General features: G+C 42.1%; 1 protein-coding gene across 2 annotated transcripts; it reads right to left on the reverse strand.

Moving 5' to 3' along the window:
- Window positions 1-173: 173 nt before the first annotated feature.
- Window positions 174-27,687, reverse strand: RBL1 (RB transcriptional corepressor like 1). 2 transcript variants are annotated; one of them, XM_058850703.1, is made up of 22 exons: window positions 27,555-27,687; window positions 27,316-27,449; window positions 26,135-26,335; window positions 24,749-24,813; window positions 24,529-24,657; window positions 24,263-24,423; window positions 23,462-23,511; window positions 21,671-21,854; window positions 20,089-20,255; window positions 18,103-18,215; window positions 17,466-17,569; window positions 16,792-16,929; window positions 15,043-15,207; window positions 14,735-14,870; window positions 12,862-13,128; window positions 8,699-8,877; window positions 6,701-6,877; window positions 5,193-5,264; window positions 4,926-5,010; window positions 3,171-3,337; window positions 2,587-2,751; window positions 174-2,344 (listed from the first exon to the last, which is right to left on the reverse strand). In XM_058850703.1, exons 1-22 carry the CDS (start codon window positions 27,684-27,686, stop codon window positions 2,174-2,176), a joined length of 3,162 nt encoding a protein of 1,053 aa, XP_058706686.1. In that variant the 5' UTR covers window position 27,687; the 3' UTR covers window positions 174-2,173. The 2 variants fall into 2 exon arrangements, with proteins under 2 accessions (XP_058706686.1, XP_058706687.1); XM_058850704.1 differs by lacking the exons at window positions 174-2,344; window positions 2,587-2,751; window positions 3,171-3,337 and adding an exon at window positions 3,362-3,980.

The following is a 27,687-nucleotide window of genomic DNA, read 5'->3' on the forward strand; positions in this document are numbered from 1 at the left end:
GGAGGAAACTTCACACAAAACACATGAAATATCATTAATTCAAACAGAAAAAAAATCCCAATGAAATCTGAGCATAAAAATGATGAAGGTCTTTGGTATTACAGAAAATGCAGATTGAAGGCATTGTTTAATTAATTAGCACAGCAGAACAACAGGAAATACAGCAACACAGGTTAAAATACTTTTTAGTAGTTTATTATAAAATACAGATTTACATGTGAAGGCACTTTGAAACTGCTACAAAACTTCCATGTAAGCTATTGTTTTAGCTGTTCAACAAGCCTAAAATAGTTTTTAGATCACCTAAAAAAGGTGAAGAATTTTGAACTGGATCCAGTTGTAGTACATTCATTTTCCTAATATGAAAATGAAGAGAACTATGAAGAATGAAGAGACACTAATGAAGAGACATTACACCTAACAACAGTTAATAAGGATTTTGGCTCCATGAGTTGTCTGCTGTCAGAGAAGGCACTGACAGTGTGGGGAGCAGAGACGCCAGGAGATTTACACATGACATTGAATTAAAACCATGTCAACTAAACTCTCATCAGACCATACTGTGGAAAGACTGATGCTGTCATGCCTAACCATACATTTCCCATCCAGAAAGACTGCAATCCTCCACTTTTTATCTCAAAATCTGAAGACAAACATTAAAACTTGAATAAAACTAGAGGAAATCAAATATCTACATGACTCCTCCTCCTCCACTGTATGGCCATTTCTTCATACTGCAGCTCTCCGTGGGCAAGCACCTTTTTTTTTAAAGTAAAAAAGTTAAAAAAAAAAAATCAAATATTCAAGTAACTAACAACTCAAAACCAAGTTTGTAAACTTTCTACTCCTTGCTGAGTAGCATCCCTGAACACCTACACGTTGTAATCAATTTGTCCTTCATCACTGCTGGCTAGATTCATTACTGAGGCTGTTCAAAATCATGGCAGTGTTCTCCCCTAGAGCTGTGGATCTCACAGCACATAGTAACCCACCCATCCAATGAAGGGGACAGAGCCCCTCAAATAAGTCCTATGTAATCGTTCTTTTTTTTTTTTCAGTTCAGTTACACAGAAACTGAAAATTACAGTGCTGAGAAGTTTCTCTATGGCTCTAACCTTAAATACAATTATAAAATAAAATCAAACTATTGATTTACAGTAAAGAGTAAACACTGACTTTTCTCCATTTTGGTAAAACAGACCCTACCAAACCCTCAGCGTTAAAAATTCAGTCACAAGAATTGGATGCTGGAATTTGTACTTTTCCAGTGAATCCAGGCCTTCAACAGCTATAAACCCTCACACATACACACCTCCCTATGTGATGGGCTTACATTCAGTGTAGATACTACACAAGAGGCTAAAGGTCTTCAGGAAAAAATAAAAGAGATACAATTTGTTAAATGAATTTGTGCATTTGAACAGCTTTGAGATGGCCAAGCCCCAGCTGCTGATTTCAGCTTTAACTGTATTTCTTCATGGGTGAGCTGCCATCCGTATGAACAGCACCTAGGGCAGGCTGCTCTGTGGCTTCCAACGTGAGCACCACTGGCTCAAGAGAAAGGGAATTGAGGCTCACAGAACTGTACCTCAGTGCTTTAGCAGAGTCCAACCTAAGTCACCACTATTTGTATTCTTAGATTATTGCCTTTGATTGCCTTTGTTACTGCAAAAGCTGTCAGATACATGTCACAACCTACACTTTAACGGAAGTTCTGACAGTTCAAAACTGCTCAGTTCTTCTTGAGGCTAAACAATTATTTTCTCCTCCCTCCAGTTACTCCAAAGTAAAATAATGTATAAAATTCCATATTCTTTTCAAATAAGGCACTTTGCAAGTTTCTTCTCCAAATACTAAAAGCTTGAGGAAACTTCACTGATTTAACTCATTTCTTTATCACTCTTATTCCAACAATAAAACTGGTCTTACAAGCTGAGTTACACTCAGAACTCATGATGCTCTAAATGAGGCAACATCCAATATGGCTTTCACAGAACACTCTTTTGCTAAAACAGCACAGAGTAAGTCATAGCACAGTGTGGTCTTTGAGAATGAAGACCACTGGTATTTCCTACATAACTCTTACTTTTTGCATCCTGTGGAAGTCAGGTGAAAGTTCAGTGTTGAAGGAACTTGGCATAACTTAAGAGATCCCGCAGAAAACAGAAGCTTTTTAGTGATTTGCTCTTTCACTGACAACATCCTGCAGACGTTTTAGCAGAACATCATCATTTTCCTGGCAGAGTCTCTTCATGGGAGATTCAGTGTCACTGTCAATTGTTATTGCTCGCTTCTTACTCCTCTGTTCACCTTGTTTTATCATATTATTGATGTCCTTCAAACTCTGCGATCAAGACAAAAATAACGAGTTACTCTGTCTCCATTTCAAACTTGCTCTATGTCTGAAATATCAGAGAACAGGTTATCCTCCACCTCTCAGTGATGGACTCTACACACAGAATTCTACCTTTCAGTGCAAAGTGAGAGACTCCTCATTACAACACATCAGAACTGCACTAGACCACATCCCAAGACTAATTAACCCTTCCTCAAACTGATCACTTTCAGCCTTGTTTTTCTCTCTACCTTGGAAGGACTGCCATTGAACTTGTAGAGCAGAGCAGTTCGAGGTGTGAGGCAGGTGCCGTTCTTGTGAGGCGACACGTACACAGAGTGCTGCTGGGAGATGCGCCGGGGAGACACCGGCTGCTGCCGGATGCTGGGGAACGGCGACAGTGGAGGCGCTTCCATCTGCAAGAGAGGACACGTGTGCACAGCAGCTCAACTGGAACATCCTGAGAACAGGAACTTCACAGAAGAGAAGATTAATACACTTCCAGGCCTTCAGAATATTTTATCTTGTGACAGTGGAACAACAGATCAAGTAACAATCAAGTAACAGAATTAATCTGCCAGATGCCTTACACAGGCAGTCCACAGGCATTTGAGCAAGTAGGTATAGCATCGATGCAAAGAACCTGGAACTGGGTACACAAACTGAGCAGCATCTGCATTTGTCCTCTTGAAATGCTGTTAAAGCAAGTGCTCATACCATTACCTCCAACTATCAGACTTGACCCACACCAGGTGACAAGACAAAGGTATTGACATATGTTTAACTGCCAGGAAAAATGACTTTGTGAGTATTAATTCCAAAATAATTTACTTACCACATGATCCTGGTTTGTGACATCGTACTTCAGTGCAAATGACTTTACTCTTCCTACGTAGACTGCATTGTAAAATTTAATAAGATCTCCTCTCTCCTCTGTTTCTGACTCACTGGAGTTCTCCGCTGCGGATTGTCCCGAGGAGCCGCCAGCTTTCACAGATGAGTCTAACAATAAGAGAGCTTCAGATTTCAAAACTACAGCATTGGCAAACCAGGCACTTCAGAGTTGAACTTATGATGTCCAGCTGGCAAGAACTTGCCCATAAATTGACCAGTCAATGAGAGGAATTCAAGGAAAGTGCTTGAGCCAGGAGCAGGGTGTGCTGCAGGTGCTTATGAACATCAGGAGGAGCTACCAATTGCTGTGAACAGGCTTGTGAGTTATGACTAAAAAGGCCAGTATCAACCTTTATTCCAAACTTGGAAATAGCTGTAGCAAGAAACTGTAGCACAACTGCTACATGCTTCCATGCTTATTTTGGGGAGTGGTACAAAGCCATTACTTGCTCTTGAAACCAAGTTTTAAGCAGTCTGATAGCTCCCAGCTTTTGGCTTCTCTGAGTCTTGTGATCAATTAGTGAAGAAAAACTCGGTGCTCAACTCAGATCTGCACCAAGGAAGTCATGACACCATTTGTTCAGGCATGTTCTGTAAAGTGGGAAAAGCTGCAGCCATACAGCAAGTGTATTTCTGTTAATGTTTGCTCTTCCTTAACTAAGCTGAAGTGCTACTGAATACAACTTTCTATGTCTCCATAGAAGGACAAATGCCCATCTGCCTTCCTTCTCTTACAACACAAGCACAGCTCCTGTGAACTGGTGTCAAAAGCACAAGAGTTAATACTATGTAAAGGAGGCATGAGTCCATAAACTGAAGAAAGTCTGGTAGGAAAAGCCCCTGAAGAATTTTGTAACCAAGTATATCACTTCAGATACTCCAAGTCATCCAGTAACTGTGGAGGTGTCTGACAGGATTTAGATGAGATCAGCACTTTCCATGACCCTGGTAGAATCCTCAACAGGCTTTTAAAAATGGCTCTAATACTCATTAAGGCAAATGAATCCCACTCAGAGGGAATTTGCTACAAAGAACTAAATTCCATGTATGTTCTGGCTACATATCTGTTCATGGGTTCAGATATGATCTGCTCTGCTCATGGGGTCACACACAGGCTTGTGATTTCTCACTTTCCTGACATGTCACTCAAAATAGGCATGGCACAGTTCTCAAGCTTTTCTCAAATACCACTCTTATCCCTTTTCTTCTCTAACATAGAGCAAATAAAGCATTACCTATTTAAAAGAAACCTGAATATAAGAAAATTGTGGTCCTGGAGAGTTAGCATTTTTATTTTCAGAAGCAAGTTTTCCCTACTTCAGTCCTCAGAATAGGTGATATTAAAAAATCCCCACGATAATATTCCAGGTACTGTTTATCCTCATTCCTTGTTATCAGTGTTGCCGTCCAAGAAGAAACTACAGAATCATTGACACACTAAGAAAGTACTTCCACCCTGAGCAACCAAATTTAAGTAAATGAAATGAAACATTCTTTCCAACTAGGAAGTGTATTTTCCATGTCTAATACACAGGAGAGCTACTTACAAGATGGTTTCTTTTTCAACAATACAATCTTTTTTCTTTAATATACGTAAAACCATAAAACTTGCTCCATTTCTTAGTACTTGACAGTCCAGTTCTTTAAAAGCTCCAAATATGTTATTGAAGAGAGCAGATTCCTCTTCTGTACTCACCTTCTGTCATCTCCGTATCTGGGTTTGCATTTTTGTCCAATGAGACATCATCAGAAGTATTTCTCAACAAGACACTCCTATAAACCTACAAGACACCAGGGAAAAACACTCTTCTCAAGGAAAGCAAGGAAGTCAGGAGATGAAATCCAACTGAACAGGGACAAGTATTAGGACAAGGACAGAGGATTTGACTTCTTTTATGAGCACAAAGACTTCAAAAGCCACCTCTGAGTTTTAAAGAAAGTAAAGGAAATGCTATTGACTTACATGGCTGTTTGCTTGTGGCTGATTTCTATAACTTTTCATTATGTCCTGAAAAGTTCTTTCCTCTTTGGTTACCTGAAAAAGAAAAGACTGTTGAAGAACAAGTGCAAGCATGAAGGCCGGGCTGCTCAGGTCCAGTATGTAGCTTTTTGAGGAGTATTACTATGAATACATAATTTTAAAATTTATCTCTGGTGATGAGAGCATGAAAACAATAAATCTTTTCTTTGTTCAGGAATTCCTTGTTTCTTAGTTACTAAAGCTTTTTGTTGCTTATAATGCTTAGGCATTACTCCTTTCCAGACTTTTCTTCCAGTGACACTTAAAATTAAGGAAAGGAAATATTATAAAGTCAAAAATGTGTTTTGTGAATTTGGAAACTGGATCCCTTAACTTTTCTAAACAGAAAGTGGGGAAATCCTGAACAAGACATTAGGCAGGTATGTACACACATGCAATTTCACCATGATTTTTTGTTTCAAAAAAGCTCATTTGTTGAAGTGCTTTGTTTTTCAGCCATACATTTGTAATTTTAAGAGCAGACAAGCAACAGTTTCTGTAATAGGATCCAGGAGACAATGTATCAATGTCTCTGGCTAAGCTGTCTGGTCTCACACTGCACTGGAGATAGCATTCAAAAGCCTGTATTATAAATAACCCCAAAGCACCTGACAAATGACATGATAAAATTGTAATTGAGCATTGACTATTACATGGCTTTGTTATCAGTATTGACTTCAGTATTTTATATTATAATATAAAATACTGTTATCAGTATATTATATTATAATATTGTTATCAGTATTGAGCCTAACCCATGCTGCAGCTAAGAGCACAGGTAGTTACAACTTAAATATCAGTTTCCTTCCACACATAGTGCTCCTCTTCATTTGTCCTCAAAAAAAGGTAATCCAGCCTCCGGCATTTTGTGTCTGAATTAGGGTTAATGGACACTGTAACCACCAGCTCAAGTTTGAGTCAAACCAATAGTCAAGTTTCATAATACAATTTAACACCACCTAAAATTAAAGCTGACAAATGGAATAAGAAATGAAGTACAACAGGCAACCACCTCAACTCCTCAGCCTGAATCATCGAAAGGTAAGAGGATTTTTGGGAATAGAAACCATCTTACATAAAGTTACTCCTGCAAATTTCTGCACCTGCCTAATTCTGTAATTTTAATGGAATTTTTTACTGTTGAGGTGACAAATGGGACAGCAACAAATACAGGGCAGTAAGACCACACAGTGCTTTGTCTGTGTCAACCAGCGCTCACTGTGAACGCACTTGAGAAGAAAAACTGTCAAGAATTTCCATCAACAAACTAGTGAGCTAAGATATGCAAAACAAGGAAAAAACCATACTAGGACTTCATCCACTTCTTGGAAGGATCTTCCCCTTCCCTCCAATAATAGGACATGAATGAATCAAACTGTAAATGCTGAGCACACCTGATATTTTCAACTGAACATGAGAAAGTCTGCTAATTTATTAAAACTACATGTTACCTTGGCCATAATGTAAAAAGCACAGAGAAGGAGCTGGTCCAAATGTCTGTCTTTCATAAGATCAGCACAATGAACCAACGTGAATTCAAAACAAGTCCAGATCTTCCTGCGCAAGTCATTGGAAACGTCCAGTTTTAAGCACAGATCACGCAAGCGCACACTTGCCAGATGATACACCTGGAAGGAAAAGACACACAGGAAAGAGTGAAGCCAAACAAGCTTATCCTGGCCTGCAGAAATAAAAGACCTCAAAGCAGAGCTATTCTGTAAGGGCCACAAAGATGATTAGAGGGAAGACCTCTCCCATGAGAGCAGTCTGGGAGGGTGGAGGTTGTTCAGCCTGGAGAAGAAAAAGCTCTGGAGAGGCCTTAGAGCCTCTTCCACTGCCTAAGGGGCTCTAGGAGAGCTGGAGAGGGACTTGGAACAAGGGCCTGGAGTGCCAATGGCTTCCCACTGGCAGAGGGCAGGGTTAGATGGGATATTGAGAGGGAACTCTTCCCTGTGAGAGTGGTGAGGCCCTGGAACAGGTTCCACAGAGAAGCTGTGGCTGCCCCATCCCTGGAGTGTTCAAGACCAGACTGGATCTAGTGGAAAGTGTCCCTGCCCATGGCAGGGGGAGGAATTATTTGATCTTTTAGGTTCTTTCCAACCAAAACCATTCTGGAATTCTGGGATTCAAAGACTAAGCAGTCCACTCTTCAGCTGTTGAATCTCTAATACTTACAGAAAATCCACCTAAAAACATTATGCCTATAGTTTCTATACTGTATCCCTCCCTAACTATGTGTATTTCTTTCAAAGAAGGAAGGGGTAGTGTCATTTTCACTTGCTCTACTGAACAGGAGCACGAAATGAAAGTAGGGCAAAACTATTATTTTGAGTATGATGATCACTGTAAATGGAAGGTCAGAATTTAATGACAAATACAAGTCAAGGTTTTAGTTCTTCTTCACAGCTAAGAGGAATTATATTGTCTGTGAGGTTAGTCAAATACATGGCTACTTCTGAAGTACTCCCCAGCCGAGAGTAAAACTTCCAAAATGTAGCATTCCCAGCTGGCAGGTGGCTGATCAATTCTTAATCCTTTCCCAGAGAAACTGCCCATCACTGGCAAAATTTAACAACCAATAGTTCAGACAAAGGATACAGCTTACAAGTGTTTCAAGAAGTCTTATTTTGTATTAAGATGTACCTCAAAGATTGTTCATGGTAGAACTTAAGTTCCATTGTATCTATACAGATACCCTCAAAGGGGAAAACCTCTGAAAATAACTTACCTAGTAAAAAAGCAACAGCAAAAAAAAAAATCTAATATTTTTGAGAGAGACTTATTTAGGGATATATTCTTTGTAGTCACCTAGACCAAGTTATCCCCCCTTCTTCCCAAGACCCCTCACAAAATTTACACTCAAAATGAAATCAACTATAAGTAAGTCACCTGAAGTTTCCCTGAAGCACGTGAAGTTCTTAATTTTATCTTTTAAATCCTGCATTGTTTCAAACTTATTCTTTCTAGAAACTTTTAGCTACTGTGTTATTCATCACTGCTTTCTGAGCCCCCAGCCCAGCAAGACCAGCACTACTGGGCAGACTTAAAAGTGGCAAAGGAGCATCTCCAGATGCTGGATCCACAGCAGTGCACCTCTGAACGAGTGAGACACAGGAAAATCATCTCATGTCAGATCTGTCTAACCCTTGCAAATGTGGGGGCAATCAAAAGAGCCAAGAGAAGTGAAATCTGAAGTAAACTATGCTTTTGATATTTATTTATAGAAGCTCCTAATTAAAAAGAAAAAAAAATCTCATGAGTGGAAAGGGGAAAACTGGACTCTCTGCAACACTCAACATCTTTTCCCTTCTTCTTCGAGGTATACAAGAACTGCATATGCCAAGGGAAAGGCACATGAAGACTGGAGGTAATGGGAGCTGCAGAGGGAGGCAGGCTCCAGCATGGCTATGAGCACAAGTACAGCATCACTCCTGAGTAAGGACACTCACCTTCCTGTAGAACAGTGCCAAGGAGCCTGTTCTCTTGGGTTTGCTGGCTGCTGGCAGCTGCACTTCTTGTGCTTGGTTCCCAGGAGGGTGGCAGGGAGCCTGCACATCCACTTTACATGGCTGGCCTAAATTAATCGAAATGGGGATCAAGGTGATTCCACCCATGTCATTTGCAATACCTGTAGAGGATACACATATCCAGAAATGAACCGGTTGCTCTCCTTCTGATGCAGTCAAAAAGCAAATCAAACTAATTTACGAACATTTGATACTAAAGACATCCTCTGTACTACAGTCTAAAAAGACTCTGTCCCTCAGAGTCTTCAGAAATGGTAAAAATTACATTTCTGGTATGGTTTAAAAGACAAATCTGAATGTGAATGATCTTTTCTAAAGCTAGTCTGAAAGTACAAAGCTCACAAGCAATCACAATTTTTGTACTTGTTTTTTCACTCTTTTAGGGGAAGGTGGGCATTTTTTTTTTTTTTATTCTTATTCTGCAAAAGTGGCAGCATATCCTACACAGTCCTCATTAATTTCCTCAGTAATCAAATTCTCTTGCTGAAAATCTCCTTAAACATAGTAGTGCAGAATTTTTCTTTTCATCTTGTTATAGATGGTTGGCTCTTGCAATTAAGGGATGAATATTATGTGTATGCTAGGAGAAGTTATATTGATGTATAGTTATGTTACTGTGATTTGCTGTTTAGACATCCTCTGTTTTCTCCATGCTCCTCTTTCCGCCTGTGTGGTTGCCAAGGGACAGTGGGGACATGTGGAGGGAGGGCGGTACCTGTGCCCCTGGTACATCTGGGAGGGCAGGCCGGTTACTCAGGGGCTTGGCATGAAAACACCTCACCTCAAGCTGCAAGAAAGCAGTGTCCACCAATGGACAGTGAAGAAGAGTTGATTAGCAGACTTTGGGAGGGGACAGGGTTACCTGATGCCCTGCCAGGGATATAAAAGGTGTGGCAGCCATTTTGTGGGTGAGCATGCGGCTGCTGGTCACAGAGACTCCCAGCACTGCTCCTTCTGCTTATTCAATCTTTTGTTGTATTTTATTAAAGTTTTTAATAAACCTTAGAAATTTTTTAAAAGTGGGTATTGTTTTTCACAATCTTTAACTATAGACCCAATTTTCAAATTAAGAAATGGCTATAAACTCATGGCTCATGTATCATTTTCAAAAATATTCAAGTATCACCCAACTTCCACAAAACAGAAGTCTCAGTGTTTTCCTAATGTTAACACATAACCCTTATCCAGAAGTTCCAGAACCTTCGAGATTATAACAGACCAAGTAAGACAAATTGCAGTAAACCATTAATGGAGCTGAGAACCAAATTACTGCTTAATGCATGAGGTATAACTGTGTCCTGGAGTGACTTTATGATACTGGTATCCCCAGTCGCCTGATTTATGTTATATATTAAGTTCTGTACCTTTAAGGCTGGCTTTGAGAGCTAGGGAAGTTAAAACTGATGGAAGCTGATGAGAGTTTTTCTCCTGGCCAATAACTGGCCATTTCTGAGAACTGACAGTGGTTTTAACCATTGAAAAGGGAGATCAACCTGTGAACCACCTTAAGACCTAAGCATGAGACGCTCTTGCTCTCTTTGGTTTCCGGCTTCTGAGGAAGTAACAGGGCTCTGGTTCAGCCTCCTCCCCCCCTCACCAGGCCGGACAAGGCTGCAGAGGGTAGGGGGGCAGGGGGGGAGCGGGGCTGGCTGGGCCAGGCCGGTCCCTGGCTCCATTTGCAGCTTCTGCCGCTGCTGAATTTCACCAGAAACTGCCGAGTAAGGAGAGAAGAAAGCCATTGACCTGCAGCGCGCTGAGACAGTGACCACACTCTCCAGAACAGCCATGAAGAATCTTCCATCACAGACAGCTCCAGCCGCTGCTCCGGCAGAGATCACAGAGATCTACAAGGCCTGGGCAAGATTTGAACCCTTTCACTACCCAGATGAGACTTGCAGGTTAGTCTTTTTTTCCAGAGAGAGGGGAAGAGAGAGAGTGATCAACAGGTAAAGAGACAACATAAACTATCAAAGACAGTGAGGAAAGGAATTAAGCTTAAGAGAGGGGAGAGAAATAAAGAGATGCTTTAATAAGCTGAAATATTTTTCTGTTAAAGCTTTGGAGATAGACAATAGTGTTCTGAAAAAACTCCTTCAATTCATGACAGAGTATTTGGGGGGGAATAGTGTATTTCAAAGTGTGGATTTAAGCAAATGGTGAAGCAGTTGAGATGCTGGAACAGAAAAAGAAAAGTAATAGTTGAAGATTTGTAGCCTTTAAGAGGCAAAGAGAAAACTGTTTCCACAGAAGCTCACAAAAACAGACAAAGAGAACTTTTGCCTTTGAATAACTCATCCTTAAAATGACATCTCATCTTGACTCATTGACCCATAACACACCTCAGAGTGATGTGAAATGGGAGGAGAGAACTGATGGCAGAATTTCCGGGCAGTTGGCATCAGAGAAATAGAAAGCCATGAAGAAAATGGTTTTCTTGTAAAAAAACTCCATAGATTAGCAGGAGAGGACTTCTTTTTCTCTACAAAGACTGATGAAAAGACTCTAGCAAAATTAAGACTGTTTTAACCACCAAGTTTTTTGTCTCTGTGTTGTCATGTGAACAAGAGAATGGTTGAGTAGTAGGGAAAAAAGTTTCTGGAAGTATTATTCTGGTTTCTTATTCTTGTAGTTTTTGTTAATAACCTTTCTTTGTTCCTTTTAAGTTTTAAGCCTGTTTTGCTCTTGTTCTAATCCATATCTTTTAAACCATGACAAACTGGAAAGAGGACGAACTCCATGACCTTTTCTTCAAGAGGAGAAATCCTCAGTGTGTTTGCCAGGGATCAGATGTGTCCAAAGAGATGATGTCAATATAAACTTAAACTTTTACGTTGTTGATGGAGCTTAGGATTGCTCCTTTTGTTTTCTTTCTCTCAGGGAATTTCCTCCCATATGTTGCTGAGACAAAAATGACCTTTACTTAAGAAATACAAAAGAAGTTGCCAAGGTTTAGGGGAAGGGTGGGAAAGGGTTTGGCTGGCTACTGTCTTTACCTGGGGGGGTTTTCTCTTTGGAAGGGAAAAGATACCTCGAGATTTTGGCAGGGTGGTGAAAGGCTGGGCTCAGCTCCTTGCCTTCTTGCTGTGGGTTCAGAGGAGGATGGTGCAGCTGCTGTTTACAAAGGGGGCGGTGAGTTCTCTGCTGCCAACGGAGCCCAGCTCTGTCCTGCTTCTCCTGACATGGGTGAGCCTTTGCTCATGAGAGCAATCGCTGAACTGGGACTTACTGGCACCCTGCCTCATTGGAAAGGACACCTGCCATCTCTTCAGGTACCTCAAGGAAAAACACCGGGACCCTGAACCCCTTCCCTGAGGGCCCATTTACCCAGCTGTGTGAGGCAGCTGCTGCAGAGCATCCCTGCCGTTCTTTTGCCGTTCTCTGAGTTTTCACTACACTGTAGCCCCACACCCCTGCCTGCCGGGACACCCCCTGCAGCAATCTGCTCCTGTCTGTGCCGTTCCAGCCCCGCTGCTCCGAGGTTCCTGCTGCAGTCCATTCAGCTTCCCGGCTGCTTGCCGTGAGTTTCCAAAGGAAGCCCCTTGGCCATCCCTTCCGCCAGCCCGCCCGCCATTCCCGTGTGGAGAGAGGCGGCCGAGCTGGCGCCACAGCGCCCCCTGCAGGCGCGGGGGAATCATCGCGCCCGCCCTGCCCGGCCGGGAGCCAGCAGCGCCCCTGCCGGCTGTGCCCGGAACTGCAGCAAAGGGGAAGGTGCCTGCAGCCGGGAGGAGCCTGGGACTGGCTCTCTGGGGCTGTTCCTTGCTGCTGCCGGGGCTGGTGTTTGTTTGCCTTCTTACACACACACACGGAAAGAACTGCTATTCCTTTTCCTGTAGCTGTGCCTGAAAGCCCCATAATTTCAAAGTTACAATAATTTGGAGGGAAGGGGGCGCTATCCTCCATTCCAAGGGAGGTTCCCGCTTTCCTTAGCAGAGACCTGTCTTTCACACCAAGACAGTTGCTGTTGACAAAATAACTGGTTTTTTAGAAAGAAAAAACAATACTTTCAAGATGCATGGTTTGTCTAAGCATATCTTAAGAGCAAAGAAAACATCCTAGTAGAGAAGAGAAACAGCAGTAATTCCTACCGTGCAGTGGTATAGTGACCTTCTGTCCTGCTTTTCCAGGACCTGTAGTGGTTGTCATAGTTAGCACTGTCTGGGCAGGAGATGCTGACGTGTTTTCAGCACCAATGCTTGACGCTGGAGCAATTGTCAGCTTAGTTCCTTTTGTTAAGACTTTTTCCATCTGCATTTCTTTGGGGCTGTCTTCTCCAAAGAGCCTTCTCTTAGCACTTCCAGCTGTAGGAGAACTGTAGCGCTCATGAACGGAGATTGGAGACAATGGCTGCATGTCTGGCATGTCAAGGAAGAAAAAATAAACCCAACAAAACATTAACTGCAGCAGCTTAATGGAAATAATTCTGCAGAGAAGGAGAAAGGATACCTTCCAACTACACCAGCAGAGATCACTTGTAGTTCATGCCTGCTCTCAGAGTTCACCATTCTGAGGTGGTAAGAACAAGATCTATAGTCTGACTGACTCCTTTTGCAGTCACCCCAGAGCACAGTTCTACCATCAGGTACCACATGGAAGCTGAGCAGCCACTCTGATCCAGAGACTGAGGAACATACAGGATCACAGGTACTTACTCCAGTCAGCCTAGCAATTAGTAATATTTCCAAGTGTTACTCCTGTGAACACATTCCTACAGGAACCCTGACCACATTCCTTGGACATGTCTTCCCTATGTTCTAGCTTTCAAAGTCTCTCTAAACTGTCCCCAGTCAGGTGACTCCACCCTCACACAGCCCCAGTTCCTCTCAGGCTTTTCTGTTGCTTTCAAACATTTACTCCAGTAGTAAACCTGACGTACACAGCACTAAGGTAACAAGCTTCTGTTCACAGGCTTTTTGCATTTCTGCTGCAGTCTGTGACAATAACGGTGACAACAGTTTCCTATTTCCTATGAATCAGAAATTGTCTGGATAACTGGCCAGGTAAGATTGACTTGAGACCTTACTTTTAACTCTGACAAGATGGTTCTCTTGGTACCAGATACAAATAAACATTTCCTATCCCCACCATTCTCCAACTGAATTTAGGAGAAGCCTCTAGTATCAGATTCTCATATTCAAAGCTGTGTCTCACACAGCCTTCCCCATATACAAGATACCATCTCCAATCTGGTTCCTCTTCTATCAGTGAGCCCTAACACTTACAGCAATTGCTTGTACATCTCCTTCCTAAGAAGTATTAAAAACAAAGACCAAACAGTCTTGTTTGTTGGCAGACAAACACCGAAGGGGACATTACACAACCCACCAGTCCATGGTACACCTGCAAGAACATATGGACCAGTGTCTGGGATAGAATAAAAGCAGCAATTCCTAACTAGAGAAGCATGCAAAGGAAACAGCAGTGCTGGCACTGCTTCTGCACCCTCACTGTCAGGAGGGTTCTGTGTGTGTGAGATGCAGGAATGTGCCAAGTGCAGTTCTTCAGAGGACAGAACACTGTAGGCAAAGCATTGTCCTCCACCCCTGCACAAAAACAGTGTAGGAAGCAGGAATAAATGTAGCTCTGCCATTACATTAAAGTCACCTAAAATCCAGTCAAACTCACTGAGCATGAACTAACAGAAAGCAAAAAAAAAAAAACCCTGGAAAATCTGAACATGAGTAAGTGATTAGATGACAACCCAACTCAGAGTAAGGTCACCCTGGCATCAAACCAGCAGCAAAATCTGCTCCAGTCCAGAAGGGAAGTATTGTCACAACTCTGCTGCCAGTGAGTCACAGCACTGGTTTGAGTACATCTAGACCTTTCCCTGATCAAATAAACTTCACAATTCTGAATGCTCAATTCAGATTCAAGGTTGCTTTTTGCAATTACAAAGAAGTTTAAAACCCCTCTCCCCAAAATCACTCATTCAAATAATATCAGAAGCCTTGAACATACCTCGTCGTAAACTCCCACCAAGATCTGTCCGAACCTCTTTCACTCGAGGATGAATTATGGGAGATAATGGCATCATGGGCAAGTGCCCAAACCCACTTCCTCCATTGCTGGCCTCAAAATTACTGGGAAATATTACCTGAGAAATAAGGAATGTCAGTGTAAGATAACAAATTAACTTCCCTTCTTTGTGACAATCTATTAAAAGAAGATTTTCTGCAGTAATGGTCTCATTTGAACAGTTTTCTGTATAAAACAACAAGTGATAAAGAGAATATGAATTTTCTAGTATCAGGAATGAGATCACATACTTCTTCACAGGTTGGGACTTTGTTATCTGAGGCCTCAAGTGCATTCCAGAGTGCCGAGTTCCGAGTCCAGGCCAGACTCTCCAGAATCTGTTCCTCAATGCTATTGAGGTGCTTCACCATGTCTCTGGAAAGTCCTTCCTCAGACCGAATCAGCACTTCTATAACCTGATGGCAATGACACAAACACAGAACAATGTCACACTGCTCATGTTTAACACCATCAAACTGTTATTTATTTCAGGCTCCTGTTCAAAATATCAACACAGAGTACTCCAGCCTCCTCCTCACATCTTCTTCTTCCCCAGCTCTCTTCTGATCCCTCTTTTTTAGCCCCCTTTCCCAAAGCAACCTTGGAGCTGGAAGAAGACAGCAGATAGGCAATCAGTGCAGAACAATCCACTCCAGGGGCTTTTATAGCCCTCTCTCACCACAGCTAACTGTGCACAAGTGAAAGCACTGGGCACATGCAGCACTGACCTGGGAGATGTGATCAGGTGCAGCTGCCCAGCAGGGGATGTGACAGCCCCAGCATTTCAGCTCTCCTTCCTCACAAACAGCCCATAACATGAGGAGCTGAAAACCACTGATTTAAAGTTCCATTTAAGAAGCACTCAGAACCCTTAACGTGAATAAATGGGTCTGACTGATCAGAGCTGACTGATCCCCTGCAGTATCATACTCCAACACAAGATCCACCCTGTGTTATTCCTGTGAGAGGAGCATTCATCCTGTTTTCTTAAAGCTCCAGAGATGGAAGTGCCATAAAAGCTCCCTGGAAGCCCTACTGATATGTTTAGTTATTCCTGCTACAGAAGCTATACCCAGAGAACAAAGTTACAAATATCACAAGTCTCTCTATTGTGAGACCTTTGCAATGGTAATTTTTGTTCAAATAAGAGTGCTGCAAGAATATACACTGAATAGCTGAGAAAATTCAAATCAAACATAAATCTGTTCCACAAAGTTGGAGGTGCACCAGTTTTGATGCAGGCCACAACAATATTGACCAACAGCCACAGCAATATTGACAGATTTGTTACAGCACCAGTACTGCCCTGCAGCTGAGGAGTAAAGGAAAAAGGAAGGATAGAATACGAACCAGCTTTCCCAAAGGTTTCAATTTTTTGGTTGCTGTCATCTAAACAGAACTACTTGATTTATTCAGAACTAACCCCAGTAAGCTGCAAGGCATCCAGCAAAAACTGGAGGCATATGGATAGGTGATAAAAGGATTGAAGTAATAAAAAATCAAGTTACACTGGAAGTGGGGAAAATATGGTTAAATAAAGAGCAAAACCAGAGAACACCCTGGAAAAGATATTCTGTTACATACAGGAAAAACCCCCAAACTTAGCAAAGCCAGCCTGTGATAAGTAATAGCGGCCAAAGGTAACATTTCAGATCTGTATCTGCTATTTCAGAACTGCACTGCAGTCAATAAATATAAATATCAACAAAATATATGCTTGAAGGCTTTACTCTAGTAAAAGTTGATCAGCAGTATGTTACAGATCAGTACCATTTACAAAATGGAACTTTTTCTTTATATTTCAGTTTCATCTCTGGCATTACACCTTCCAAACAATACATTTAAGGAGCACCAGAATTTAGAATAGGCCTAATGCAATTAATATCAGTCTTTGTCTTTCCCTGACTCCCTAGGGAGGAAGAACATCATCCTCTATGACCCTCAATTCAGTTACATGCCATTTTTAATACAGATCCTGTCCTAAGCCAATGTTTATTTACCTTATAGAAATAGAATGGCCTGAGGTCAAGCACTTCAATGATCCAGGGGAAGGTGCGAGGGGAGCTGTAAGCGAAGAGCACAATCTCCAAGCAGCATGCCAGGAGGGAGCGGTGAAAGAGATCCTGTTCCAGGAGAGCCTGGAGAGACCACAGAAAATGGCACTGGCCTCAGATTTGGGAAACAGAAGTTGGAATTTTGTGGCACTAACACTACACAACTTATTGTTGGAAACAAGCTGACTTCTTCTCCCATCCACAACCTCCTTTTCATAGGAAAGTCGAGGAGACAGAAGTAGAGTAACAACACCAAAATGATCATATTTTGCATGCTATGGACAAATGAACTGGCATCCTTTGCTGTGCATCATAAAGCAGAGCAAGTGCAGTGCTGTCTAACATGAAGTATTGATATACGGTTTGTTGGATAAAGAGAATAAAGGTTATCTGTCCATAAAGTTGTGATTCTAGAAGGCAACACAAATGCAGATGTTTAGTTATGATAGTTATACTGGTTTAAAAAGAAAAGTACATTTTGGCAGCTCCCATGTATTTCCCTTTTTTAGTATTAACAATATACAGAGTGCTTTACAGTGCTTTGTTCTGGAACTACCTGAAGATAAACTCCAAGAACAGTTAAAAAAAGTGTTCTAATATTTCACTGATTCTTTACTTACAGTCAGATCCTTCCCATGCAGTCTCCGTGTTTCTTGCACCATTATAGTCTCCAAGATCTTATAGTACAAGATCTCTGCCAGTTTTAATCTGTTTACAGCAAAATCTGAAATTTAAAATCAACAGATTAAATCCAATGCCACTGACACAAACAGGGTTAAGACTAAACAGACCAGCACCTGTCCTCATCCAAAATAATAGTTATGTCTGTACATACAGACTTTGCAAACAGAAAAAAAAAAAAAGTTCATAAATACACTAATCCAAATGAAATTCCACAAATATTTTAAAGGACTATTTATTGTAATATTTCTTGTGATATAAATTTTTAATAATTATTTTCTTATTTCCTTTCAGTTTCCTTTAAATTTTAAAGCTAACAAGAATGCAAGTTTACGCTTGTTAAGAGTTGCTTTTCCATGACTTCTTGGTTATCCCAGTTTGAACTGCAGCCTTGGGATTACTCTGCCATAAATTTTTACTCTTTACAGTGTACTGTTTGACAGCAGCAGTTTTCTGCTTGGGTGTATCCTGGGACAAAACCAGCTCCACTATATTAAATACAGAAAACAGTATAGGTATGCATTCTGTTTGCCCTGGTTTAGTATTTTGAAACACCCCATGCCCTTCACTCCATACCTATGTGAGATCCTGGCTGCTCATCTGTTGACTGAGTGTAGCTGCAACAGAAGGTCTCACCAATTTCCTTCACTCTGCTCATGATGCTTTCCAAGGGACTATGGGAACAAGACCTGAAGCCAAAGGCAAAGAAAGCCTTGTTTGTATAAATTAATATCCAGCTTAAAAAAATAAATATCAAGAAACAACAACCATAAAACCAAAATAAAAAGAAAAGCCTATTATACTGAGCATTCCTTATCAGCAAGAACCTGTATTACACAAAGAGAGGAAAACATAAAACACACACAAGAATCGTGTCCTCTCTTTCTAACAGGGCCAGGGAGGATATGCAGATCTTGGAACAAACTCAGGAGAAAGCAAGAACCATAGCAGCACAGTGAGGAGAAAGATGAACCTGCCAGGAGTAAGGATGCTACAACAGGCACCCATGACACCACACAGGCCAGGCTGTTTGAGGGAGCACAGAAAAGCTTAAAGGGAAGCTGCAGCAGCATCTTCCCATTTCCTACCAAGACTGGGAGAACTGATGAACTCCACGTTGTCACTGCCATAAAAAAGGGCCATAGTATCTCTGGCTGGAGATGCCCTTTCTGAATGCTTCTGAATTTTCCAGCAACTCTGTTTTAGAGGACAGTGGCCTGTGGCTGGTGTCAAATTAAGACACTAAACTACTCTGAAAAGCTAGAATTAAAATCAGCTAAGGTTTCTCTTTGAACAAAGCCTTCTAATTAACTTCAAAGCTTTCTTCATGGAATTTTAATTTGAAAAAGAAAATCCTGAAAAACATAGATATTACACAGTCCAAACTACAGTTCCTCCACCTCTTTCAGGGACACAGTATATATACTCCAGTGCTTGCTTAATTCATATCCAAGATAAGCAGAGCACTCATCACAGGTCTTGTCAAAGGTTTACTCAATTCTTGTTCCCATTTTAATATTTACCTCTCTCTTGACAGTCTGGTTTATTATTTGAAACAAACAGATGTTTTATTAGAGATTACAGACACATTAATGTCTTAATTGTATAGTATAAACAGTATCAGTCCTTATAAAAACAATCAAAGAAACATTCAACACAAATGCATCCCATAAAGCACAGCTGTAAACTTTTAAGAACTAGTGCTAGCAAAACTTTCAAATATATATAACTCCAAAGATGAGAATAGTAAGTAATATTTTTCACCTGTTCATGATGGTTATTTTAAAAAAATATTGCTTCTTGCACTTCAAATATTAAGTGCTAATACTAAATATCCGTTCTGATTTGTAAAAATACAACTGGAGACCTTACATTGTAATACAGCAGGAGTTTAACTTGGTAAGATATTAGGCAAACACACAGCATCTTTACAGGTATTTACTATTCAATTACTGCTTTTTATGAGCTATGCCCAGGGAGGAAGACAGAAATCTGAAATGTGCTCAGGGAACAGCCACCAGAATACCCTGAGTGGGAAACATTGCTGCTATTTCAGGTCAGCACTGACAGTGACAAGGTTCACTGTGAGCATCATCCTTGTGCCATGGGGTTAGACCAACACACCCTGAAGTAGTGTGAAGGAAAAATGGGCAGGGTGTAGGCTGCTTTTAGTTTTATCTTCCCAGCTGAGAGCAAAGACTGCAGCTTGTTCACCTGACCATTTCCACCCTCCTCCAAAACCTCTGCCAACATGGTTACTACCACATCTTTTAATTGAGAAGTACTTATTTAAAATGTAAACAAATAAAAAAGGCATTTGGCTTTCAAGCAGCCAGACCAATCAACATCAGCAAAAGCTCAAGCCCCATTAACACAATGGTGGTGACAAATCAGATGGTGGTGTGTGTGTGTTCAGCCATCCTTCTCCAGATGAGGTCATCTAGAAAACAGAAGATCCTTCAACAAGAAATAATACAGAAACACAGACCAAAATATTCTGAAAAAAAAAGCCAAAAGATGAGTTTCTGTGTAAATGAGAGCAGCTGAAATGGACATACTCACTCAAAAATAGCTGTAAGTTGTTCACTCGGTGCATTTTTCAACCCAGCCACCATGCTCTGCAAACGGCTCACGCTCTGTGTGGCCGAAGCCACAGGAGTGATGGCAGCTTCCTTTTCTCGCAGGTATCTTCTGCCAGTCAGTGGAGTTGAAGGTGCAAATGACCTTTTCTGTCAAATGGAGAAAAATAATAAATAGAAATCAGCCAACAAAACTGTTTCAATTACCTTCCAAATGAGCATCTCCTGCAAAATTCCTTCAAGGATTAAAATGACACCACTAATACAACCACATGAAGGCTTCATCAAACCTGTGAGCTCAGAAGTGACTGAAAACAAGCCAAAGTTTTCCCAGGACTCCATAAATATAAAATATAATGAATCTTCGTGCAGCCAAAACTTAACTCAAAGATTTTACAACTAAAACACAGTAAAACAAGACCTAAAATCTTAAAACCTATAAAATTTTAGACTCATTTGAACATTGAAAATATAGGGTAAGGAAGAGGAAGCACATGCTTCCATTCTCAATCCCTGATTGCATTAGCTGACACAAGGAGTGGGTGGTAGAGCTGCCCAGGAGAGATTCACAGGAGAACATTCCTTGGGAAATGGGCCTCCCTTCATCCAAAGGATGAAGCAGCAGTGAGCAGATGGAGCTGTGTGGACTGCACTTACCTATTTGTATCCTGCTCTCTGGAAGTGAAACAATAAAGTTTTTGGATTTATTTATCTGAACTGACAACATTCTGAAGATATAAGGCAAATAACAAGAAAAGGTTAAGCCTGCACAGTCATTATGCATATTCATATACTACAGAAACTGAAGCTCAAAATGAATAAAACCCATTCAATTTGCCTGAATATGAAATACACTTATATTTGGGAGAAAAAACTAAGACATATGATTCATTTACACTAGCACCAGCATTTTAAAATAAGAATTCTTAATTTTTAATTGACATGTAGATCAAACAGCATATAGTTCTTTCACATAGCCAGTACTATCTCTCCCCTTATCCAAGAACAAAAAGTAATCAAGCAACTGTTTTCCTGCATGTCAACTTCATTAAATACATTTTACATTTTTAAACATAATGACACATTAACTCTGTTTGTAGATTATTTTTTGCAATGAAGAGAGACTTTGTTGAGGTTTTTGCATGAATCTTATTTTCCATAGAAGAGTAGGAAAGTTGACTTTTCCTTTCCTAAGAAAGGAAACAGTGGGAAAACAAATTAATTCAGTGTCAAGGTTTCGTGGTACGATTATGGCATATAAATGAAGCTTGACCAAAACTAAGTCCTACATATTTGGGAATTAATTACTTACTGATTTTTCTTGCACAAAACCAGACAATACACATGAAGTGCACTCATTCTGTTTACGGAATAGTTATTTTAAAAATTCCACAGGAAAGGAGATACCACCTTTTGTCCTTAGCAAGACAGCATTGAAGCCTGTGTTCACCATCTTCCTCCCAGCAAGAAGAAATTTCAAGTCAACCCAATGATTCAAAGAGTGTATAAAGACGGGAAAACTTGAAGGAGAACTTCAAGTGAGCTTGCCATTTTAAATTAATCACCTTTTCAAAATGCTGCTGCAGATGACACTCCATGTGAGCTCTTGCTGCTGTTTTCTCTCCTGGCACATCTGCAGGGAATTTTCGAGTGCCAATTTCTTCTTCAGCATCAGCTCCCAGGAAAACTCTCTCATCAAAGTCACCCACGGTCAGAACATACTCTTCATACTCTTTATTCAGTGCTTTGCTGAAAGAGAGGCCCAGGTTTGATAACAAAAGTTTAACTGCTGAACTAAGAAAGAAGGTGCCCCAGGAGTGCTGGTTCAACCCAAACCAGCACAGGGTCAGAGTTTCATGCTCTGGACAGCAGCCTGGCCCCAGCCATCCCTGCCTGCCCTTGGACCCAAAACCTCTCTAGGATCACTGCAGGAATCACTCTTCCACCAGCATTTGGACCTCAGTAAGAAAAGGGGAAAAAACAACTTTGCTTTCACACCAGTTGTAAATAAACCAGTCTGGAAGTGCTCAGCTGCTCAGAGGTTAAGTCTGTGCACACACAAGGAGAACTGCACCCAACTCACTCTGCTGGATTTCTGGGTTTGCCACTCTGTAGCCCGTAATTTTCCTAATAGTACAGAGGAGAGGAAAGTGTGGAGTTATTTCTGGCTTTTATTTCTAAAACCACCACTGACACATGACACCAAACAAATCCCTCATTTTCTTTATTCCAGCAAACCCAATTGGAAAAAAGGAATGTTTAATCCCACCAAGGTTGCAAAGCTTTAAGTGTATACTTGGGAAGTAGAATGGAACTTCTGGATGAAAATCAGAAATGGCTTGAATCAATAATCCTGGCTGCAGTTGGGCCAGGAATGCAGTTCCAGCATGTAGAATAACGGAATAAAACAATGTAATCATGACACAAGCAACTCTGTGATCCCACAAGAAACTTGACTGTATCACAGGTTCAGCTGCCCCATGTCTTTTATGAAAAAGTAAAGGTCTGTGGAAAGGTGGACAAAACCCCCACCCAGAGATGCTTACAAGTGTCTTTGAGATGTCAGACTACTTGCAAAATAACAGGGACTACTGAATCATTCCACATGACAGTATTACTGAAGGAATACTATTAAAGTAGAAACACTAAGAGAAATTCAATGTTCAATTATCAAATAAATGAGTTTGTATCTAAATTGAGGTGTTATCTGCATTGTTAAAACAACTGAGTCCTTGCTCAAAATTCCCAAAGCAAACCAACAAGTTAAAAGCTCACAAAAGCCAAAAACAAATTAATAGGTATTTTTCCAAAAGGCAAAAAAAACCTGACAAGGATTTTTTATAGTTTGCGTTTAAAGTAGCTTTCAGAGGTGAATTCAAACTTTCCGAAACAGCTACACTTGCCTCCCACAGAAACTGTTCACCTCTTTTTTGTGGTTTTGCAATTGTTCTTTGCCTCTTTTTCTTTTGAGTCCATCTGCTGCCTCCACAGATTTATACACTCAATTAGAGACAGAGAAATAAATTTAGAGATTTCCCTACTTGAGCATAATACGTGTATAGAAACACATCTGTGACCTTCAGAGCCAAGGTTTTGATTTGCATTACATTATTCAAAGGTTACAGTTGCCAGAAAATCAGAGTAAGCACCAAAAAACCTGACATCAAGAAAGAATCTCTGCAGCTTGAACCCCTGACATCGGGGTTTCAGCCGGAGAGCAGCTTTGATGGACAAATAATCAAAACCCATTAGTTATGGCAAGACAAAGGAACAGGAAAACTGAGATTTAGTACAGAAAGGCCTGTGCTTTAGACATGACCAAAACCCTATGATTAAGAACAAAAGCTGTTACTTACCTATTTTCTGTAAAGTTGCAAAGATCCAACAGACAATCTCCTTTTAAGATCTAAGAATAAAAAGCAGAAATATCTTAGATAAGAAAATCAAAACTGTTTCAAGTCTGAGAGCATGATGGTTTTAGTCAAAAAGGAAATGAGATTTAGGTGCATAACTGGACTCTTTTTTTTGCCTAGACCAAAGGGCTACAGTGCCATTACCAAGACAAAGAACAAAGCCCAACTGGATGCAAACTCCACACAAACTCACTGCTCAGAGCCAGCCCTGCAATGTGGCATCTGTTCACTGCTGGGTTAGGGACTGGCTCGATGAGCAACTACAAAGAAGCTTCCGCAGAGCTTGCAAAACGTTTCCAGGATCAGAACTGGACAGGACAATTTGTATATCTGCAACCTCAACCTCCCCTTCCAACCAATTTTGCTCAACTTCAAGACAAGCAGCAGGACCCACACTCCCACGACAGATATCCCATACAATTATTTCACAAGGAGATAACTTTTTTTTGCCTGAAGAAAACACCATCCTTCATGATTCAGTTTCACACTGCCAATAAAGGAAAGCAAAGATTCTTCACTGACATAAAAAGCTGAAAGAGAGGAGACCTTACAGCACACAGCATTAGAAGTGTGAGGGAATTCTGCTCCTGCTAAAATACAAAGAAAACTGGAGCCAGCCTGAGTTCCCTTGCTCACGAACAAGTTCCTTTGCTCATTTCCTTTGCTCTCCCCTGTGCAGCACTTAAATGGTCTCAAGACCACCATGAAGCACCACCAAGTGCTCATAAAACTCACAAGTTATACCTTCCTATCAAACAGCTTTGCAATGTATGGTTTGAAGTAGTGCTCCTTTATGCCTTTCGCTTCCACGAGGAGCCCGTCGTGCAGCTCGCAGAGCATGGCCACGATGCAGGGAGGATCCTCGGAGGCTTTGATCTCCAGAGTGTGGAATTCCACTGGTAAACCTGGGAACCAGGAGGAGGGGGGAAGACAACCAACCTTCAGCTTCATTTCAAATGAGCCAAGAGAACAAAGCACACTTGATTGTAAATAAGCTGTCCCCACCATACCTTTAAATGATGGATTTAGCAAATCTCTTCTGTTTGGACACAGAAGGGCATTGGCAAAAACCAGGTCCAAGCAGCACAGAAGTAAATGATAGGAATTTACTAAATCATCTCCAATCATATGGAAATTACCTTTAAGAGACAGCACATCACGTCAAGCAACACAACAGAAGATCACAGCTGGGAATGTATACAAACCACGAAGGCAAATCAAGCAGCCTACCCTTAGTGTACACAAAAAGAGTCCAGCAGAAGTTGAAGAGATCTTTGACGCTACATGGCACCCGTCTGTCAACAAGAAAAATGGGGGGAGAAATTACTCTTCAGTTCCAGGAAGCCAAACCTTGTTCTACAGCACAAATTCCATTCCATTTCTCTGCTCAAAACAACAGTTGAAGCTGCTGTCTCAATTCCACATTAAGGCACAGTCTAAGCTACATGTCAGTCCAGTCAGTTCAGCTCTCACTGCCTGACAGACAGTGCCCGACCTGGCTCCACGGAGTGTCCTGCACACATCCACAACTTTCCAACCCTGTTCCTAAGCCAAAGGCTACCTCTGGCCTCTGACCCTACCACGCTATTCTGTTGGTGTCATACCTCCCACAGAACCCTCCAGCAGCCACAGGTGGGGAGGTGACAAAGGCTATATATATTCCAGTGAGGGTTTTCCCAAAATATTTTATTAAAGCATCAGCCTTCAGAGCAGGCAATTTTAGCTTGTACTACAGCTCAGCTGCTGACTCCTGTTTGGAGCAGAACTATCCAAGCCCATGGAGCTGGAATACCAAGGAAGACATGACTCAGCCCAAAGAGCAGCCAAAGCCACAGTGGCACCAACCAACACTGCTCTGAGAAAGGAACATGAACAGAGCACTCGACAGAGCACCTCCTCTGCACTCTGCCTGTGGATGTGGAGTTACACTAGAGCATTGTACCACAACAATTATCTCCCCTCACATCCAGAGAACCCACACAAACTAACAAAAACACCTTGCAGATCCACATCCTGGCTGCCTCATCCCCAAGGTTACATTCTCACTACAAAGCTGTCACAGCCACATATTCTTGCAGGGAATATGGACACACTCCTTCCAATAAGGCAGACGTTTCATGTGTGTGTGGAAAATGACACCACACATTTCCAAATTTGTCGTAACAATGTGCACATCAGCTGTAACTTCCTCCCATTTGGTGTTTCCACTCATCTGGCAACCACGGCAAACAGCCGGCAGCATGGATGTCACAGGGATGTGACAGCCCCAAGCAGAGGGATCATGGCATGACCCCAACCCCTGCCAGCACTGCCAAGACAAAACACTCTTGTGCTACTTCAGCTATTTCTGCTAAACATTTAAAGCGTACCTTGGAGCTAACCCACCTCATGGTACCTCTCCCCACCACACCCTGACATTCCCACGGCAGGACAGTTCCTGTGCTACAGCAGATGGATGTGAAGGCCAGATGACGTGAGCTGCACCCACCAGGGTCAGGGGTGGCTCTGCACTGGCTGCATTTCAAAGAGACCCCATCACTTGGGAAATTAATTTTCATAAACTTATACTGGGTATAACTCTTTCCAGGGAAAAGCCACATCAAATCTAAAAAATACCTCTGCTTCCTGCTTCGATGCGGTTTGGAAGTTTCTTCATAAGGGTTTTGAAATATATCAAAAAATATTGGTTCAAACTTTTTGAAAATCACAGTTGACACTTCAAAATTTCTCTCCAGTCTCTCAACTCGCTCTCGGAATTCCTGGGGCAGGTTTGACATGTCCATCCACTTCTTCATTTTGCTAAAAAACTGAATTAAACTTAAAAGAAAAAAGAAAAATCTGCTTTGAGCTTTAACTAACTTTCATTATAAAATTTTAAAAAGCCAAAATGCTTTTAATTTTTTTTTTATTTACTTCTTTAATGACTGACATGATTACTATGTAATGATTATGATTCATACGATCATATACTATATGATTATGTAGGTTTACAACTCATTTTGATAAGACTCACAAACTGTATATGTTATCAGATTTTTGCCTTTTATCACTCTGGGGTTTCTCCTTGACCCTCTTTAAGGCATTGGAACATTAATTTGATGTGGAGGCTGCATGGCTGTGTGGAGCAGGACAGTGGTGGACATCAAAGTGCAGGCACAACTCTGCATGTGCTGAGGTGGAGGCAGGACAGGCAACTAAACAAGCCAAGAGCTGATGCCTGTCAAAGTTACCTGTACAGAAACCTGTCAGCTGGGGATGTAAATAACTGACAACCACTCCAGAAGCCCAGCGGGGATTGGGGCTTTTAAATGTAACGAGCGAGATTCCAGGCTCCTGTTCCCAGGTCACAGCCACGGTGACAGGGGAGCTGCTGCCGGGGTCGTGCAAAAGGTGAATTCTGTTATCACCAGCGCTGTGTTCCCAGAAAAACCAGCAGCTGCCAGCACTCCATCGGGATTTGGCCTGAATCCTGAGTCAAACACACGATGTACGGGGATGGCACGCGCCGAGGTGTTTGTGGTAAAATTAACTACAGAAAGAAACAACTGGCGTGTGTAGAACAGCTGCTGGTCCGACAGAGGCCGTTTCCTAAAGTCTTGAAGTTGGAAATCACGTATTTGCATCTCATTTCCATCTGTAATAACAGCGGATTTACTGCTTTTAGCCCGCCGCGGCCGGCAGGGCTGGGAGCGAAGGAGCGGCACTGGGATCAGCGGCTTTGGCAGAGCAGGGCAGGGCACTCCCGGCGCTGAGAGCTCGGCCCCGGCAGGGCCCGGCCCGGCGGGCGGGGCGCTCACCTGAGGCGTGCGGAGCGCAGGATGCGGGTCAGGGAGACGCCGTTCCCCTCCATCGGGCTGCTCCCCACGGTGGGCACGCGGCTCCGGCGGCAGGCGACGTACAGCGCGCAGGCCAACCAGTGCAGCGCCTCGCCCTGAGGGCACGGGCAACGCGGTCACCGGGGCAGCGCCGCGCCCCGCGGGCTCGGCCGGGGCGGGACCGTCCCCACCCCCGCCCCCGCCCGCCCGGCCCCGCTCACCTCCAGGCTGTAGGTGCCCCGCAGCGCCGTGAAGTCGCGCAGCGCCTCGGCCGCGCTCGCCGCGTCCAAGTTGAGCTCCCGGCAGAGCCGCTCCACGGCGGCCCCGGGATCGGCGGCCCCCGGGTGGGACATG

The sequence above is a fragment of the Poecile atricapillus genome, chromosome 15 (assembly GCF_030490865.1).
Source record: "Poecile atricapillus isolate bPoeAtr1 chromosome 15, bPoeAtr1.hap1, whole genome shotgun sequence".
In the NCBI taxonomy this organism is placed as follows: Eukaryota; Metazoa; Chordata; class Aves; order Passeriformes; family Paridae; genus Poecile; species Poecile atricapillus.